The sequence below is a fragment of the Triturus cristatus genome, chromosome 11 (genome assembly GCF_964204655.1).
Source record: "Triturus cristatus chromosome 11, aTriCri1.1, whole genome shotgun sequence".
Lineage (NCBI taxonomy): Eukaryota > Metazoa > Chordata > Amphibia > Caudata > Salamandridae > Triturus > Triturus cristatus.
Window position 1 is genome coordinate 149,992,076 of NC_140594.1, and position 19,251 is coordinate 150,011,326.

Consider the following 19,251-nt stretch of genomic DNA (forward strand, 5'->3'; position numbering starts at 1 on the left):
CAACATACACACGGCAAGGAAATGGATCTCCCTCTACCCTGGATTATTTTATATGCGGGATCGAAGAAAAAGAACAAATGATTCAACTTTCAATAATATTCAATGAAGAAAGTGATCATGCTCTTCTAAACCTTTCAACCCATTGGATTGCACAGTCCTCTTCTTATAACCAGCCAATATTTCTTACAACAAAAACGGAAGTAAACATAACAAGGCGTCGCATTTATTGGGGGACAGAAAATCTGGACTATCTGAGGCTATTAATTTCCGAAACCAATATATTGACTAACATATATTCAGATGATCCTATAAAGAATTTCGAACAATTAACGAATAATCTCAAACAAGCTCTGCAAAGTAAGTTAGAACACAACAGATCAGTAAAAAGTAAATGGAGAAATAAGAATAAAAACTGGAACCAACCAGTCGTAAAACAACTCAATAGGCTGATACGCGCCCAGTATCTGAACTTCTCGTCAGCAAACAAAAAGGAAATCAATAGATTAAAGAATCAAATACGATGAGAAAAAACGAAACAGAAAAAACTGAAACAGGACTTCAATTGGACTGAAATCCAACAAGCAGCTAAACAAAACAACCAGCGCAAATATTGGACACTGATTGCAATAATGACGGGATCCAAAAAAAAGCTGGAGGCAACTCCTGTTTCAGAAGAAAACTGGGATATTTACCTTCGTGAGCTATATAAACAGAATAAGTCTATTAAAAATGAAGAGGCGGGAGAACAAATTGTGGAAACTAAAGATACTAAGATCAATAAAACGTCGGCAGTGTCAGTCTCTACGAATATCAGGAAGGCAAGGAGCACGGGTGCATCTGGCCCCGATCAGATACCTATCAAGGTCTACCAAACTGAACATAAAGAGTGGGGACTGGTGCTCTCGCCGCTATTTAACTATATATTCGACAGTGGTCAAATGCCAAACTCCTGGAAAGGAAGTATTATAATCCCGATTTACAAAAAAGGAAAAAGAAACATACCGGGAAACTATAGGCAAATTGCCCTCATGGATGCTGCCGGGAAGATTTTTGCAGCAGAAATCCTGGATAGGCTGAAAAATTGGGCCTTCTCATTGGGTCTAATCCCTAAGTTTCAGTCTGGATTTCGCTCAAACCACTCAGTCACTGACAATGTAGCAATCTTCCAAACCATTTTAGACAAGTACGCAACAGGGAAAAAACAAACTATTTACGCAGCGTTCATCGATTACTCGACAGCTTTCGATCGAGTGGACAGACCGACCCTGTGGTCAAAGTTAAGAAGAATGGGCATTCCGGAGCAGCTATTACATTTGATAGTGAACCTACACAGTGACACCTGGTGTCGTGTCCAAATGGGGAGTGACAAGGGCCTATCGAAGATAATACGAACATCAAATGGCCTGAAACAAGGGTGCCTCTTGGCTCCAATTTTATTCTCACTGTATTTAAGTGACCTACCTTCCCAACTGCAGCAAGGGATATGCACTCCTCCTAAGATAGCCACTGAATATATTCATTCCCTGCTGTACGCAGACGATATAGTCATGTTTGACCTAACACCTTTCGGACTACAAAATCTTTTAGATATTTTATACAAGTATTCTATAATAAATTTTTTAACCCCAAATACAAACAAAACCAAAGTGGTTGCTTTTTCAAACCAGAAGAAAAGGGTAAGGTACGAATGGAAGTTGGGAGGTGAGAAGCTAGAACAAGTAAAGGAGTATACATATCTGGGCAGAATTTTCTCACAAAACATGAGTAACATCAACCAAATCAATCACCTGAAAAGGAAAAGTGACCTACATGCTGGGGCTTTGTCCCGCTTATACTCGGCCACTGGACAAAGGCATTTCTCTGCACTAATTCAAGTCTATCGAGCCAAAATCACACCGGTCCTGTCTTAAGCCTCGGAATATATTCCTTTTAAACAATGGACCTATATGGACTCAGTAGAAGGTAAAATATTGAAAAAACTACTGAAGATTTCTACATCTACCCCAGTACAGGCATTGAGACTGGAATGTACCATCACGAGTGCATATGCTGCAGCCATAGCTAGTATTATAAGGTGGGCCTATAACCTTCTTCATTCAAAAGAAGGCACTCTAAGAAGTTTACTAAAAATAGAGACATTCGAGACCAGCTCTACCCATATTACCTTTTTAAAAAATATGCGAGAGGCCCTACAGCTTGCAAAAGTTAGTGTGGAAATTTTGTCTATGTGGTCACCAGCCCAACTCAAACTTTTTCTAAAAAACTTCACTCCCAAACTGAGCTACGAGATTGACCGCTTACATTGTAATAGACTATCGTCATATAAGATCTATGCAGCCTCCCAGGAATACAAACAATGCCAGCCTTATTTAGAGTATACACTTCAACACGGTGCAAGGCGTGCAATTATGATGTTGCGCCTGGGAACACTTCCTGTACAAACCTTTACTTCCTCCTGGAGGCCTGACAGTTCTGCCTTTTGTACCCTCTGTCAAGGGGGCAACCAGAATTTGGAACACTTACTTTTTATATGTCCAAATGCAGAAATTGTAAACGCAAGGTTAACATGTCTTAAGCCCATCTATCGGTCCTGTAGGATCGTTAACTCAAAAGACTTTTTATCATTATGCAAAAGCCCTCCTAATGAATTCGTCTGTTACAGAATTTTTAAGTTTTTGAAAATCTCATTGAAAATGTATTAAATGGAAAGTATAATGTATATTTTATTTTGTGGTCCTCGAAAGAGTACCGTAACAAAAATAAAAACTTTTGACTTTGACTCACCAAATCTGAAAGAGACATGTTAGTGATAGATTCCTTACCTTAGAATATTCCCAGATGTCAGACTGGATCTGGAAACTTTTTGTCAGCAGTACCCCTGTGCATCGGTAGGCGTCGTCGTACGGCTCCGCGTATGTCGCTGGCATCATGTCCCCGGTTACGATGGCATGTTGCCCTGTGGTGCCGTTGGCTCCTGCCTCGTCGCTACCGCCGTTGGCTCCGGCCTCGTCGCTACTGCCGTTGGCTCCGGTCTCGGCACTGCCGTTGGCTCCGGTCTCGGCGCTGCCGTTGGCTCCGGTCTCGGCGCTGCCGTTGGCTCCAGTCTCGGCGCTGCTGTTTTCTCCGGTCTCGGCGCTGCTGTTTTCTCCAGTCTCGGCGCTGCCGTTGGCTCCGGTTTTGGCGCTGCCGTTGGCTCCGGTCTTGGCCCTGCCGGAGGCCTCGACGCGGCAGTTGGCTCTGGCCTCTGCGTCGTTGCCTCTAGGGCCGGATTATATCGAGCCTGCCTCCAATTCCTATTCCTGACCGAAGGGAGGTACTAAGATGGGTCTGAGGACATTCTCGCAGCTCGCTGTGAGGATGATCTAAACTAAACTAGATTAACAATTTGGGGAATTCCAGCAAGCTGGAATTCTCCACACCCTGATACTGTTCCCCCTCCTCCGTAGCTGCGGAGGTGGTGGGTTCATTCTGTGATATGGCGTAGGGGAGGCTCCTAACCTCAAATTCTCTACAGTGCCGATCAGGGCAAATCTCCTCACTGCAGTGCTTCAGCTGTGGCCTCCTCTACAGAGCTGCTGCTACCCTTCAATAACGCACTTTAAAAGTAACACAGGGGCGCCTGTTCATGCAAGCCACCCCCAGTTTCATCGCACCTACCGTCAGTGTGTCTAGTGGTCCAGGGCTCTGCTTCTCCAATGGCCTTTTGACCCTCTATTCCAACTCTGTGTGGGACACGGTGGCGCAGGTGCTGCCACAGTGTCTAGTGGAGGCTTGGAAGGTGCTCTCTCAAGCAATTGCTGAGGGCAAAGATGTGGCGGGATTCACCATCCATTATGGTCTCTCCCCGCATCCTCCATGGGAAAAGCAATTTGTATAACAGCAGGCTGGGTCCCAGGTCTAGCGGGCCGATCAGTCAACCTCCACCCCTACCATCGCTGCCTCAAAACCTTCCTAGTCTGCTGTTTGTTCACTGTTTCAGGCCCACCACACTCCAGTGAGCGGCAGGATTCACCATCGTCTTCCCCACTGGCGCGCCTTCACTTTGGGCGGGTGGGTTTTGCAAGCAGTCTGAAGGGGCTACTCCTCCCCTTCGACCCTACTCCTGCTGTGCCACGTCAGTACTGCTGCATGTCGGGGATCACGTGACACTTTGCAAACAGGAAGTTGCGGCACCCTTGGCGTAGTGGGCCATTGAGCACATTTTAGACCCACAAGACTGGTAGTAGCGGTACACTTGCAGGACGCTTACTTTCACGTCCTGCTGGGCCACCGCCGTTAACCGCAGTTCACGGTTGGCCACAAGCACTTTGTTTACCGGGCTCCCCTTTGAGCCTTACCAGCGCCCCTCGGGTGTTCACTAAAGTGGTGGAGGTGGTAGCAGCTCGTCTGCGCAGATCAGGGGTTTCAGTCTTCAGCTATCTCGACGACTGGTTGTTGAAGGCGGGCTCGCCCCAGGCAGTCGTATCCCACCTCCAGACTATGGCCGACCAGCATTTGCGGGGGTTCTCCATCAACGTGCCGAAGTCTCATCTGATTCCCTCTCAGAAGCTCCTCTTCATCGGAGCGGTTCTAGACACGGCGCAATTTCGGGTTTGTCCTCCTGAGCAGTGTGTCCGGGACATTCAGGCTATGATTCCGATCTTTCAGCCCTTGTCCTGGGTTTCGGTCAGAAAGACACTCAGGCTGCTGGGCCTCATGGCCTCCTGCATCCTGCTGTTCAGTCATGCCAGATGGCATATGCGGGCTCTGCAGTGGAACCTGAAGTTCCTGTGGACGCAGTGTCAGGAACATCTGTCCAACTACGTCCAGATCTCGGAGGGCACTACACAAAACTTGCAGTGGTGGTTTCCTGGCCAGCGTTGGGTCAGCGGCAGATCCCTCTCCCTTTCCCAACCGGAGCACACAGTGGTGATGGACAGGTCCCTCCTGGGATGGGGCAGCTGCATGGGAGAGGCAGAGATCAGAGGTCTCTGATCTCAGGCGGAGTTCAAGCTTCATATCAATATTTTGGAGCTCAGGGCGATCCTACTTGCACTGAAAGCATTCCTTCCCTCTGTCAAGGGCAGAGTAGTGCAGTAGTACAGGGCACACCACCGCCCTGTACTGCTACCAGCAAGGCGGGGTGGGGTTGTGAACCCTGTCAGGTGGCTCTGCGCCTCTGGACATGGCTGGAACGCCAGAGCATTCTCCTGGTGGTTCAACACTTGGCAGGTTCTTTGAACGCCAGAGCGGACGAACTCAGACGCAGGTGCATGTTGGATCACGAATGGCGTCTTCACTCGGAGGTGGCGCAAGGTATCTTTCAATAGTGGGGAGAACCTTGGTTAGATCTATTTGCCACCGAAGAGAACGTGCAATGTCAGCAGTTCTGTGCTTTGGAGTTTCCAAGGCTGCACTCGCTAGGCGACACTTTTCGTCGCAAGTGGAGTTGCGGTCGGTTGTACGCCTTTCTGCCTATTCCACTTCTGCCCAGAGTGCTGAAGAAGATCGGGGGCGACCGAGCCCAAGTCATTCGTGTGGCACCGGACTGGTCTCGAAGAGTTTGGTATCCCGAGCTGCTCAGTATGAGCGAAGATCCCCACATCTGACTGCCTCTTTGGGAGGATCTCCTGTTGCAGCAACAGGGGACGGTCCTCCACCCACACGTGTCCAGCCTCCACCTCCTTGCGTGGAGACTGAGCGGCAGCTGCTGATTCCATTTGACTTGCCTCCCGAAGTCTGTAATGTGATTCTGGCAGCCAGACGTCCCTCCACTAAAACGGTATATGCCTGTCAGTGGAAAAAAAAATAATAATAATTTGTGGCATGGTGCACAGCGAAATCTATTGATCCTCTTGCTGCCCCTCTTTCTGAGGTCCTATTGTTCCTTCTTTCTTTGGCCCAGCAGGGCTCTGCTCTGGGCACTATCAAGGGCTACCTTTCTGCTCTTTCAGCCTTTCTTAGGCTGCTTGATCAGCTTTCTCTTTTCAAGTCCCCAGTTGTCAATAGGTTTCTCAAAGGCATTACTCACCTTTTCCCTCCTATTCCTTTTGTGATGCCTCGATGGGACTTGAACCTGATTCTCACATACTCGATGTGCGCTCCCTTTGAGCTTCTTCATAACTGTCCTTTGCGGTTATTAACTTTGAAAACTGTCTTCCTGGTGGCCATCACCTCCGCTCTGCGGGTGCATGAGCTCCAGGCTCTTTCCTGCAAACCTTCTTTCCTGGCGATTCATCCAGACGAAGTTGTGCTTCGACCGCGTCCTTCCTTTCTTCCAAAAGTAGTCTCTGCCTTTCATCTCGGGCAAACTGTCACTCTTCCCACTTTCTTTCCGCCTCCGCACCCTTCAAGAGAAGAGGAGAGGCTCCACCGTCTGGACCCAAAACGTGCGCTTTCGTTCTATCTCAACGGCACACAACAGTTCCGGTGGATGACCAGCTCTTTGTTGGCTACGTGGGCGCCAAGAAAGGCTGAGCTATTCACAAGCGCACTATCTCCCGATGGTTTGTCTTGTGCATTAAAGCCTGTTACTCTCTGGCTAAAAAGGAACCTCCGGTTGGGCTGCGCACCCATTCTACCAGGGCAACAGCAGCTACTACAGCATTGGGCACGATGTCCCCCTGCAAGACATCTGTCAGGCGGCCACTTGGGCCTTGTTGCATACTTTCACTAATCACTATTGCCTTGACAGTCCGGTCCGGAAAGATGGCTTCCGTGACTTTCTGGTGTAATCTCACTTAGCAGACCCACCACTGGGGTTGGTATTGCTTGGGTATGTATTCTAAGGTAAAGAATCTATCACTAACGTGTCTCTTTCAGATGCACAAGTTACTTACTTGTGTAACGATATATCTGTAAGAGACATTAGTTAGTGATAGATTCCTTACCGCCCGCCCATCCTCCCCGTTCTGCGAACTGTTCTCTAGGGTTCAGGTCATACCTTTCATAGCCCTAGTTCTATTGCACCAGTAGTCGGTCTCTGGCATGGCTCTGCGCCTCTGGCGTGGGAAATTTGTGTACAGAACTGACGTGTGGGCGCGTCTAAGTAGCTCCGACCATGCCATCTCGGCGGTCATGACGCCAGCGACGTACGCAGAGCCGTACGACGACGCCTACCGACGCGCAGGGGTACAGTCTGATGCCTGAGGATATTCTAAGGTAAGGAATCTATCACTAACTAATGTCTCTTACAGATGTATCGTTACACAAATAAGTAACTTGTGCATGCAGCAGAGTCAGAGTAGGCCCCGAGCAAGCAGGGGAACCCACTGAAGCTAAAGAAGACCCAGCTCACCAAGGATGCAGGCCCAAGGTGCAGAGTTTGCAGTGAGCATGAAGATCTTGGTAGCAAGAGATGCTGAACCTTCTTGGAGCCCGAAGAGGTCAATAAGCGAATAGGACACTTTACCTCGCATTTTTTACTCTGCAAAAATGTTTACAATGCAGGGCTTTACAACGCAGTCCGTTACAACACATTCCCCATTCCAACGGAATTACTATTCTAACTCCGGGAAGGGGCGTTACTTTGGGAAATGTGTTGTAACAGTTTTGCGGTGTAAAGCCCTTGGTTGTAAAAGTTTTGGCGGAGTAAAAACCACGGGGTAATGGCATGCGGAGTAAAGCATGCAGGGTAAAGGATGTTTCCCCAACAAGCCAACAGCAAGTCTATGCGGTGCTCAGGGGTGCTGTTCCAGCGGTTCTGACAAGAGATATTGGGCTCAAACTCGGTGAGAAGACAGTGCAGGCCTCGAGAAAGATGCAGAACCACCACCTGGGTTGCTGGGCCTTTCAAAGTCCGGCAGACGTCAGTTTAGTTGCGGGGTCTGCAGATGCAGGGGAGTGACTTCTTCACTCCAAGGGAGCATCCTTGGGGTGTATTTGATGTCTGCAGGCCTGGAGAATAATCTGGATAAAAGCACAGGCACAGACGCAGAAGACTGGCAGGACGACGAGACCAGGAGCAGCATGAGTCTTCCCAGATTCAGTCTTGGTTCCCAAAGCGAAGTCCAACGAACTCCAAAGAGCCCAGACAGTAGAAGTTGAAGTGGTTTCGGATCTTAATCTTGTCCTACGACCAATCTGAAGAACCACCTACCAATAAGCCCTTAAGTACTCAAAGGAGAGGTTTGGTACGATTCAGGGTCCCTCCCAGAGTAGGGGCTGGACAGAGGGGAGGATACTCCCATGTCCTATGTCCAGTTTCGTGCCAGAGCGGGTGTCAACGGCTCCCTAAACTAGTTTCAACTGGAGTATGCAAGGAGGGCACCAATGTCCCCTTCAAAATAGTCTGGTGGCACTGGCAAGCGTCCCCACCCCAGTCCAATACACTGTCATGTCTGAGAGCTGGTTTCACCCAGGGCCGGACTGGGAACCAAAATAGGCCCTGGCAAAGTGCTCGGCCGGCCCCCTGGGGGGGTTGGGATATGGCCGAGCAATTTGCCAGGGGCTGTTTCGGTCGATTTTGTTATAGAGGCTGATATTGCAGCTATGCTGCAAAACCGGCCCGGTAACAAAAAAAGCCCCCAGGGGCCCAAACCCATCCCCCACCTTGGTGGCCCACCGGATAAACGCCCCATGTCCGCTAGGGCCACTCCTGCCCTGGTTACACCTCCCTGTGACCTATTGTTTTACCTTCCCATGCTCGAGCCTGGCTCAGAAGCAAGAGGGCAGAATCGTGTCTGTGGTCACCAGCAGCACCAGCTTGCTCTTAAACCCTGAAAGGTTGGTACCGGGCATACAGGTGGGCTACCTAAGGGAGACCCCCAGTACATAGATCCTACGTCCAAACACTGAATTCGGTCTTGCGGTAGGATTCCAAAATGTTTGATACCAAACATGACTGGTTTTGGTGCAGCCAGTATATAGTTTGACATCTTGTAATTAACTTGATGTCCGCTATATGTATAAAATGGCTGACCAGACTTACAAAGCCTGGAGAATCGACCCCTGAGAGTGGTGCTAGCACCAGCTCACACAGACTGCAATGGCAGGCCTGTAGTTCTAGTTTGAGTGGTCTCCTATGTGTGGCATAATGCATGCTGCAGCTCATGGTGGACCCCTGGTGTACCTATGCTCTGGATACCTTAGTACCATATACTAGGGACTTAGAAGGGTACACCAGTATTCAGTTAGGAAGGTACCAAAGTACTTACCATAGTCCAATTTAGGTATGGAGCACAGTCAGACTAGTCAGAAAACAGAATGACACTAGCAAAAACTGGGGGTAACCATGAAAGCAGATCCATAAACAGCTAAAGCTATGGGCGCCTTACAGACTCCTTCCTCACACGTTCAGCAAGCACTTATTTATTTTTTTGCCGACTCGATCCTGATGGACTTTTTGGTCTGAAATTATTTTGCAGACCCACCTCCAGGAAGGTATTGCTTGGGTATCTATTCTAAGGTAAGGAATCTGCATCTAGAATACTCTTATCAGATGAACAAGTTACTTACTTTCGTTAAAGCCTTATCTGGTAGAGGCTCTATCTAGGTCCAGATTCCTTACTGACCCACCCATCCTCCCCACTCTACGACTGGATTTCTAGGAACAAGGCTGTTGAGGTCCCTGCGCACCTGGCATGGAAAGTTGTGAAAAACTGACGTTAGCGCACTTGGGTGTCGCCTATGTAGGCCTTCCAGTGCAGCCGAGGGTACACGGAGCCAATCAACGCCACCTACCGGCACATGGGTACTGCTCACGAAAAACTTCCGGATCCAGTCGGACGCCTGGCGATAATTATAAGGTAAGGAATCTGCGACTAGATAAAGTGTTACAGAAGGCAAGTAACTTGCTCTACTGATCACCTTTTAGGCTACTTTTTCATCGCGCGGGATCACTTATTTTCTAACAATTCCTGCAGTTAAAAAGCCACAATAAAGTATTGTCATGTCCATTTTTTCAACTACCGTCTTTCTCAGCCTTTTATATGCTTTTTGAATGTATTTGTTGTATTCATTTTGACATAGCTTGAATGAAGCATTTCCAAGTAATTTTGCCTGTATATTAAATACAGTGTTTTATTACAGGTTTGATCATTCCTGCAAATTGTGTATCTGCCCTTATAAGCCTCCTTTCAACTTCGGATCAGTCTCAGCAACTGGCAGTGCAACAGCAGCATATCTGGCAGCAACATCACCCTCAGAGCATCACCAACTTCAGTAATGCATAGAATATTATTGCTTAAGTGGACTTCGAGTGATTCAGAAAATGCTCTGGTAGCATATCATTTACCTACAAATCAGGGGCAGATTCCAAAGATAAAAACTTTTCACTTCAGTTCTGGGATAGCTTTGGGATTTGAAGTTTATTTAAAAGATAAACTGAAAGCCAGTGGTTGCTTTTACTGGTTCATCTGTCCTACAGTTCTGTATTGCTTCCTGTTCGCTTGCACTTTGGCTGGTTAAACTTGTGCTGTTAACCACAATTTGTTTAAATATCATTGAACGTTGTTACACTTTAAAAACAAAATTGTCATACATTGCTCAGGGTTTAACACAGTAAATTATTGCCATATCTTTGAGATTGATCCTTGAATGCACATATTTTAAAGGACGTACATGTTTAAATGTATTTTTTCTTTTGGAGCTGGAAACCAGTTCACTTACAAGAGTAGGAATTCTTATCAGTGCACACTATGCATTCAGGGCTCCTCGCTTGTATTTTTTGTTTCATAATGCATGTCACTGCATACATGCACTAGCGAGCAAACCAGTCTCAAAAATACAATCTTCGCTGCACAGCAATGGATATTTCATATATATTGATATATGTTTAGATGGATGTATCCTGATATGTAAATATCTTGATAGATCTATTTATACATTTGTGTGTATATATATATATATATATGTGTCTATATCCCATTATTTAATTATTTTTTGGTTTCTTATATAAGGTGTTTATACTTGAGTCTACAATATGTTTACTCAAAGAATTTGACAAAAAGCATTATAAAAAAACCAAAATGTTTTAATGTATTAATGCTGTTTCTAAGGTGTGCTCCAAATATGATTAATTGCCATCTTTTTCACCTATTGAAGCATTCTAATCAGAGAAGGATATGTAAATTTCTGTGGAAATCCAATTCCTTTTCGTATACAACCTTTTTTGTTTTTTTTTTAATAAGTCTCATTTCTAAGAATGATGACTCCACTTGTATACAATGGGAAAAACACAAAGCTTCTGCTGTATGTGCTCTTTGTTACTTAGTAATTTGAATAGCATTTAATCTATTGTAAAACCTTGTAGAGTTTATCTTGACCTGTTAAAAATGTATTGTACAAATGTGAATAGCCACTTATCTATAACATGGGTAAGTTTTGTTTCGCCTATAATGGTAGATGTTTATAAGAAAGTGAAGGACAATGTTTGTCAGATCTTAATTGCACAGGTTGCACTATTGAGAAGTTGAGATTGTATAAACCTGTCTAAAGACATACAATACACACAACCTGTAAGATATCAATATCTTGTGGTTGTTAAAATTATTGTAATAGAGGATTCTTTGAGGCAGCTGCTGTGTTCCGATACGTTCTATAATAAACTGTTGCTCTGCTTCCATTTCTTTTCCACCTGGATGCTTTAGGAATTTTCTCTTTTGGGTCCAAAACCAAACAATCCTGTAATTTGGTAGTATAGCCCTGGACCTCTTTTTGAATTTATTGCATCCATTGACTTTGTATAGTGGAGAATGTCATGGCTGACCTTGGCTTCCGAAAACAATGGAAATGCTCAAGATGTCAGGACCAGAGTTAGCATTGTACCTGAATAGATTAGCACAAAATTGTTTTCCATTAATTGCGTCAGCCATATGATAGAGAATCATCCAGTAACAAAATTGACCAATAGACTATAATGTTTTTAATGGTTGGTAATGGTTCTTTGATCTGACACCATAGTACTTCATTTTATCCCAAATTGGCTGTGCTACCCACATAAGATGTCTTGAGAGCCATAACATTTAAAATGGCAGCATTGCATCTTTATTTACTATTGACCTCCTACCAAGCACACCACTTGGAAGCTCATTTTGTAACCATAGTCCTGAAAAACTGACTGTTACAATTACAGGTACAAGTCACAGTAAATTGCTAAGGAATTGAACTTTGCGCCACTAGAGGTTTGGAGTGAGTGTTTATTTCAATATTGTCAGCTTTGTTACATTCTTGGTCCAATATTGATACAGTAGGAATGTTTCTACATGTCTTCATCCCCAAAATGTGGTAACGGCTGCTAACATTACTCTGTATGACTGCACTGATCAGTCAAACATAATCTGCTGGCAACCTCTTGAAGATTTCTCCGCATGCTGCTCATTTTTTTGGTTTAAATTCAATCTAATAAGGGTAATTCCTGACCAAGTCTTCTGAATAAATAAAAGTATGTTTTCAAGACAAAGTTGAATCTTAACCTTTTTTTATCCTTACAAACAAATCTTAAACATTACACTTCAGCACTGAAAAGCAAATTGCTAAATCCTTTCAAAACCACTAAACTTGTGCTCAGTCAAGTTCTCAAGAATCCTTTGTGTGAAACTAAATGATAAGAGTGTCTTTTGTGATGAACATAACCTTTAAAATGTGGATGTTTTAGGAAAAGTCATTGTTCTCTTAATTCTTGCTGTACATAAGGTTATTTTCGGAAGTCTTTTTTCCTTTCTATGCACAGACTGCACATGAATGAAAACTTATTACATGGTTTGTGATCTCTGAATAGTCATTAAAACAGCAGTACTATACAAAATAATTACAATTGTGATTCATCCCCTTCTCTTTGTGTATATATGTATATGTTTGTATTTTTACAAACTTAAAACACATTTTTTCTTCAAATGCAGTAGCACTTGTAGACTATCGACACTTGCTATTTTGTTACCCTCATTGACTGTTAATTTATTTTCATAGAACTGCTGCTTTAAACTACCATACTTTAAAATGTTGTAGAAATATATATTTGAGAAAATAGTTTTTCCAATTCTTGAAAAATTACAACACATTTTTACCCATAGAATCCTGGCAATTTATCACTGATTATACAGTGGGTCTGCTTTTTACAATGAGGGGTTTTCTTTTGTACTATGATTTATGTTCCTTATCGTATTTTGTAATAAAATATTTTCCTTCTAAAATACAACAGCACATTTGTTAAGACAATCCATTATTTCATCCTTTGCTTCATTGTTTTGTGTGCAGATCGTTTTTCTAAAAAAAAAAAAAGTATTTTTGTTTAAAGAAGTACCATGTTGTAAACATTATTCAGACTATTAGTTATTTCGATTGAATTTGTGTTGTTTTTAGAAAGTAATTATTGGAGTCAGTTTTCAGTTTTGCAATTCAGAAGCTATTTTACATAGTTACTACCTGCCGATTCCTCACCTGCTGAATATCCCCAGGGGTCAGACTGATTCTGGAAACTTTCATAACTCTGCTGCATTGGTTGGGCGGCTCATGATTCCAATCACTTTGCCAGAAATAACGCCTTATTGACTTCACAGGATTCAGTAAAGCGTCCCCCTCAGCACATTGATGCCAGTTCATTTTTTCCGTGCCTAGTGATATGTATTCTGTACACTTTCTCCTAGTCTTCAAATGTTATCCGCAGAGAATTTTTCAAATATCAGCATATTGCGTAGGGATGCCAGCCCCTAAAAAACTGCTTTCAAGCTTTGTTTTGACAGCCAAATTATGATTATTGACCCACTCAAGGTTTGTCTTTGTGGTGCCTACTCAAGCCATGACTCTAGATCCAGTGATGTTTGTCAGTATAAATTCCTTGGACCATACAGAAGGGCGAAGCTAAGATGTTGGTTGATCGCAACAAGTGTCTGGTTTGACACAATTTGCATTCTAAATCAAGATCTGTCCAGTATTCTTTCAAGCCTTCAAGAAAAAAGAAAGCTTAAGAAATAACGATGTGAAGAATTGTCCCCAAAAAGTTGCTCTCATTCGAGAAGCAAGTCACCCTCAACGGTCTCAGCTTGAAGTGGAGTCGCCTACTGAACCAGAATAAGTAGATGTGAGGAAATGGGGTGTATTATATGGTGGTGGTATGTGGCCTCACCACTGTAATACACTACCAACCCTTCCGGGACCAGATAGCTTTTGTTTCTTAAACCTTAGCTTAACCCTGGATAGGTGTTGCTCTGAGCAGTCAGGCTTACATGAAAGTGTAAAGAATTTAAACAGCACCAAACCAGTTGAAGAACACAACTCTCAAGAAATCTGACACCAATTTAGAGAGAGAGAGTATATTTTTCTGAATGCTTTCGGTACTTGCAGAAGCAGGGGGGATGGTTCCTCCAACCCAAGGGGGATGCTGCTTGGTTGTTGAAGTTGCTGGACGGTCCTCCTCAGCTTTGGGAGGTGTTCAGCCTTTAGACAAGTCGGGTCAGTGCAATGGTCGTGGTTCCAGCAGCAAGGCAGTTTGGCACAAAGTAATGGTAAAGTCCTCAGTTCTTGTGGTGACTGCACTTCTATGTCCTTCCTTCTGTTCCCAGTAGACAAATCTGAGTTCCTGGTGTCAAGAGAGCCCTTAATACTCACTTTAGGGGTGTTAAGAGTATAGGGTAGTAGCCAATGGGCTACTTACCTCTGGGGTGACTACACCCTCTATATGACCACTTCCTGGGGATAGGGGGCATAAACCTGACCCAGAATTCCTAGTTTCACCAAATCCGATATGGTGAAACCCTTCTTTCGTCGTTCACTTCAGGTAGCCCACCTTTGGGGTGTGACTAGCCTGTAAGTCAACACGCCTTATGAATATCTAATTTTCCAGCCTGCTCTGGTGCCAAATGGGCCACAGGGAGTGGCATTCCCAGGGCTGAGGGAAGCCGGAGTCGCATATCAAAGGCGCAGAGGCTTTGAAGTCTCTGGCCTTGATATGCTAAATTCGCTAGCCATCCAGTCGAAGGAGGTGTGATCACGTTCCTCCGGGCAGGGCTTATTTCTGACCTCTGAGAGCACGGGCTCTCTTCCTCAAGGGGTCAAAAACTCATCTGTGGTGGTCAGCCAGCACACTAAAAGACTAGTAGGATTCAGGGGTCACCTCTAAAATGCCCTCTGAGTGCATGTTATAATGCTAGTACTGGCCTGAGTATAGATGTATTAAGACAAGATGTTTGATACCAAAACACCATTATTTTCATAGAAGCCATTATGTAGCTGGGTAACGAGTAATGACCAGTGCCCAGTAAATATATGCTTAAGATGACTTCCTGATCACTTGCGGTGTCGTTGCAATGAATCCAGACATCACAGTGACATGTCTGCTGATGGAGATATGCCCTCGCATGCAATATAATGCACCCTGCTCTAAAGCCTGCTGTAGGGGTGACTGACATATAGTATGTGCAGTGTACAGGGCCATAGCACACAGCGAGTGTTCCATGTCAAGTTTCAGAATGGTTTGCACCATTTCATGTAGCTTGCAATAGCAATCTGCATGCAATTTGTGTGGTTCCCTTAGGGTGGCATAATACGTGTTATAGCCCTGGGGGTACCCTCTTTAGTACCCAAGCCCTAGGCACCATGGCTACCACTTACTAGAGACTTAAAGGGCTGCGATAGTCCTTGCCAATTGGGTTACAATTGAACATGTGTAGCTTTAGAGAAAGAGCACTGTCACTGGGGCCTGTTTAGCAGGGTCCCAGTGCCCATTCAGTCCAGTTTTGGGTGAAAATAGAGACTTTTGTGTCAGGGTTACATCCACTCCCCACAGCATGCAGTCATATAGGGAGTGTAGTGTGGTAGGTCGCCTTTTGGCTACTACCGTATAATCCCCTAAACTCCCCTAAATTGAGTATTTTGTCTATCTGTCCGACATCAGACCGATTCAACTTCCTGGTTACTGGAGGAGGACAAAGAAGAGAACACCACGAGAACCAAGGATTTGCACAGAAACTACCGCCAAACCCTGCCTTGCTCCTTAACAATTGAAAAAGTCCTCCTCGTCCTGCAGCTGTGCATCCTCCCAAACACTTAGAGGACTGTGCAGCACTTCAGCAACCAGCTATCATCTCCCTTGGGGTGGAGAAGCCTTCCCCCTGCATTTACAGGCACTGACCGCATCTGCCCGGGTTCACCGTGTTGGCCATCGGGCCCGCTGAGGGAGCAACACTTCAGGAGGAGGTTTTTGTGACTCTATAAAGTCAGCCCTGCCTGTCTGCTAGTTTCGAGAAGCTAGACCCTCCAGGAGATCCCCTGCATCAATACCGAGTCCTAAGGCATTTGCACCAGCCAAGGCTTGTCCTTGATCCAGCCTGGATACCACCAACTTGGAAGCCTTCCTGCAGATTGAGGGACTTCAGAACAAACAAGATCCACGATTTGCTCTGCTGTTTTTTCTTTCCCTTTGCAGAAACGATCGACCAACAGTGAGCCTCGAACTTCAGTAGCCAGCCAAAACCTTCTGCACCGGAGCTTCATAGCCCGGGCCGTGACTCCTGACTGCATCCCCTTTGCCTAGGGGTCCTCACGACCTGAGCCCCCCTTTGGGTTCATCTGAACTTGCCTTTTAATCCCCCCTTGCAGCCTGTGTCAGGTCCCCATTGACTTCTACAGTGTAGCGCTCGAGGCTCCCATCCTGACCAGCACCTCTGCATTCAGAGGCCCCAGAGCATGTAACACGAAAATGCTGGTGGTTCTTTGGACCTTATGTCCCAAAGAGCACCTCTGACAGCAAGTACCATTTTGCTACAAGTCATGCATCTGCTGATACCACTGGGTCATTAGTGTGTTCTCACTAAGAAATCCTCAACTGTCATTAGTTCAAAACTGTTTTAGAAATTTGTTGATTTTAGACTTCTTTCAAATTGGCACTGTCAGGGCCGTGTGTTAAGTCCCCCAATCCATTGCATTAGAAATTTAAAAAAAGACTACTTGTGAGCTAGGCCTTTAACGTTTTTTTGAACATTTTTTGCATGATTTCCTAAAGTCTCTGTAGGAAGCTGGCTTTTTATGTAGTAAACCAAAACAAGGTATACTATGTAGAAAGTCCAGACAACCCTTATTGGTTTACAGGGCTTAAAATAGTAACCCCAAATGCTCTCTTTTGTGGTAGTGTGGCTGAGCCATTAAGGCTTATCAGAGGGCAGTGTTAATGCATTTGTTGAACACACAGTCAATAGATGAGAGACACACTCGAAGAAACTCCAGACCAATTTAAAAAAATAAGTATTTTTATATTTATTTCAACACTAAGAACTTCATAATTGGGTACGTACTTTTTGTAATAGCAGTTCTTACAGGTAAGTAAAAATAAGCACTCATGCGTTATGATGTGGTAATGCTTTCCTATGGAGACAAAGGCATGTCCTGCATACGGGTATTTTCAAACGATTCTCAGGGGTCCCTTTAACCCCTAAGCTGCTAGGCCATCCTCACCATGCGAAATCTGCTTTGGGGCTATTTGGGGTAGTTCCCGCTAAGGCCTTCTAAACTTTTTGTCCACTTAAAGTATTTATGCCCAATTTGTGTCCTTTTTTTCCAACACCCTAGGGATTCTAAAGGTACCCATGGTTTGTGTATTCCCCTGGAGTGACCAAGAAATTAGCCAGAATACAGCTAAATTTGGGGTTTTATTGGAAAAAGTGTGACAGAAGAAAGTGTTTGTTTTTCCTGCAAAAAGCATCACCGAAAGATTTGCGGTGCTAAAATCACCAGCTTTCAGGAACAGGCAGACAAATTAGATAACATTTTTCAACTCCGTTTTGGCATTTTACTGGGAGATGAACCATTTTTCCTATTTTTGTGCTTTCAACCTCCTTACAGTTAGTGGTGGAAACGAGTGTGAAACCCATGGTGGATCCCACAAAGCTGCACATTTTTGAAAGGTAGACTAAAATCTGAATTCAGCAAACGATTATTTGTGTTGATCCTTCAAGGTCTTCCTTTAAAAAGTAACAATTGAAAAAACCCAAAATTGAGAATGAGTTGAAAATGCAGCCATTTGTCTACGTTTTCATCTGGAACTTCCAACTATGGCAGATTTTCAAAGGCAATATACTGTTATGTCCACTGGAACCTTCTGGTTGCGCTGGATATATCTGACAGAAACACGTTAGTTATAGATTCCTTACTTTAGAATTACTCCCAGGCGTCAGACTGGATCCGGAAAGTTTTTTTGTCAGCAATACCTCTGCGTGTCGGAAGGTGGCATCAGTCGGCTCCGCGTTCGTCCTCGGCGTCGTGGTCACGGGGATGACGGCGCGGCAGCTACTTAGATGCCGCCCTCGCGTGCTGACGTCAGTTTTTTTATTTTTCCGCGCCAGCCAGCGCAGATCCGGGAAGAGCGGTACCTCAGTCATTTTTTGACTAAGATTTTCTCGACTTTTGTTGACGTCTTGGTTCGAGTCTCCGACTCCGGACAGGTGCACAAAGGATGCCCGGTTTCAAGGCCTGTGGTCCCTGTCACGTGACAGATCCGCACCGCGTGTGCCTCTTTTGCCTGGAGCGTGACCATGAACCAAGTCGTGCTCCAACTGTCAGTTGTTGACGCCGAAGGCTTTGCGGGAGCGGTCCCGAAAACTGCTTGAATGACTGCAGTCGGCTCCGCGCTGTTCGAGGTCCTGGTCGAGAGGGAGGTTGAGGGACCGGTCGCGGAGCCACCATCAGTTCAGCTCGCTCGAAGTCTTCGCACTCTGGGTTGGGTAAGTCGAAGCATAAGAAGTCGAAGAAGCATCGTCGCTCTTTGCCTTCTCCTCGTCGGCCGACTCAACGAGGCGCGTGGGTGGTGCCACTCCCGTGACTCCGCGTGGAGCCTGAAGGGTCGACTCAGAGCTTTCCTCCCTTTCCGGGACCCGGAGCGACCCCCGCCCAGCTTTGTACGTTCTACGAGGCGATGCATGCCATCTTTGGGCAGACTGACCACGCCGGCGCGCCTTCGGGCCCAGCGTACTCAGTTGGGGGGCCTAGGTCTTCGCATCGGCGGCCCCGGTGCCGCAGGCCCCCCTTGGATCCGGGTCGGTGCCAGTTGACCTTATTATGCCTCCACCTGCGCTGCTTCCGACGGCACCACTACCATGCCCGGCGCTTGACGGGTCCCGGCCGGTGTTGATCCCAGCCTCCTTCCTGACGTGGACATGGTGCCGGACCAGCGCCCGGTGGGTTTTCATGCCTCAGTTCACTTCTGGTGCCCCAACCCAACCACAGTGGCAACTACAGGAAGATGAGGAGGACTGGGAGGGGTCAGGTGACCTTTAACTGTCCAGCTTGGTTTCGAAGAGGACTGGAGAGAGGAACTGGGAGATGCCAGTGGTCTTGACACTTCAC

General features: G+C 45.6%; 1 protein-coding gene across 7 annotated transcripts in view; it reads left to right on the forward strand.

Annotated features, from left to right (window-relative positions):
• The window catches only part of SBNO1 (strawberry notch homolog 1), a 1,282,279-nt gene extending 1,269,163 nt beyond the window's left edge, over positions 1–13,116 (forward strand). For all 7 annotated transcript variants that reach the window (XM_085634811.1, XM_085634813.1, XM_085634807.1 and 4 more), the window contains one exon: positions 10,009–13,116. In XM_085634811.1, coding sequence (XP_085490937.1) covers positions 10,009–10,151 — 143 coding nt within the window. In that variant the 3' untranslated portion in view covers positions 10,152–13,116. The remainder of the gene's footprint in view (positions 1–10,008) is intronic.
• The last annotated feature ends 6,135 nt before the right edge of the window (positions 13,117–19,251 follow it).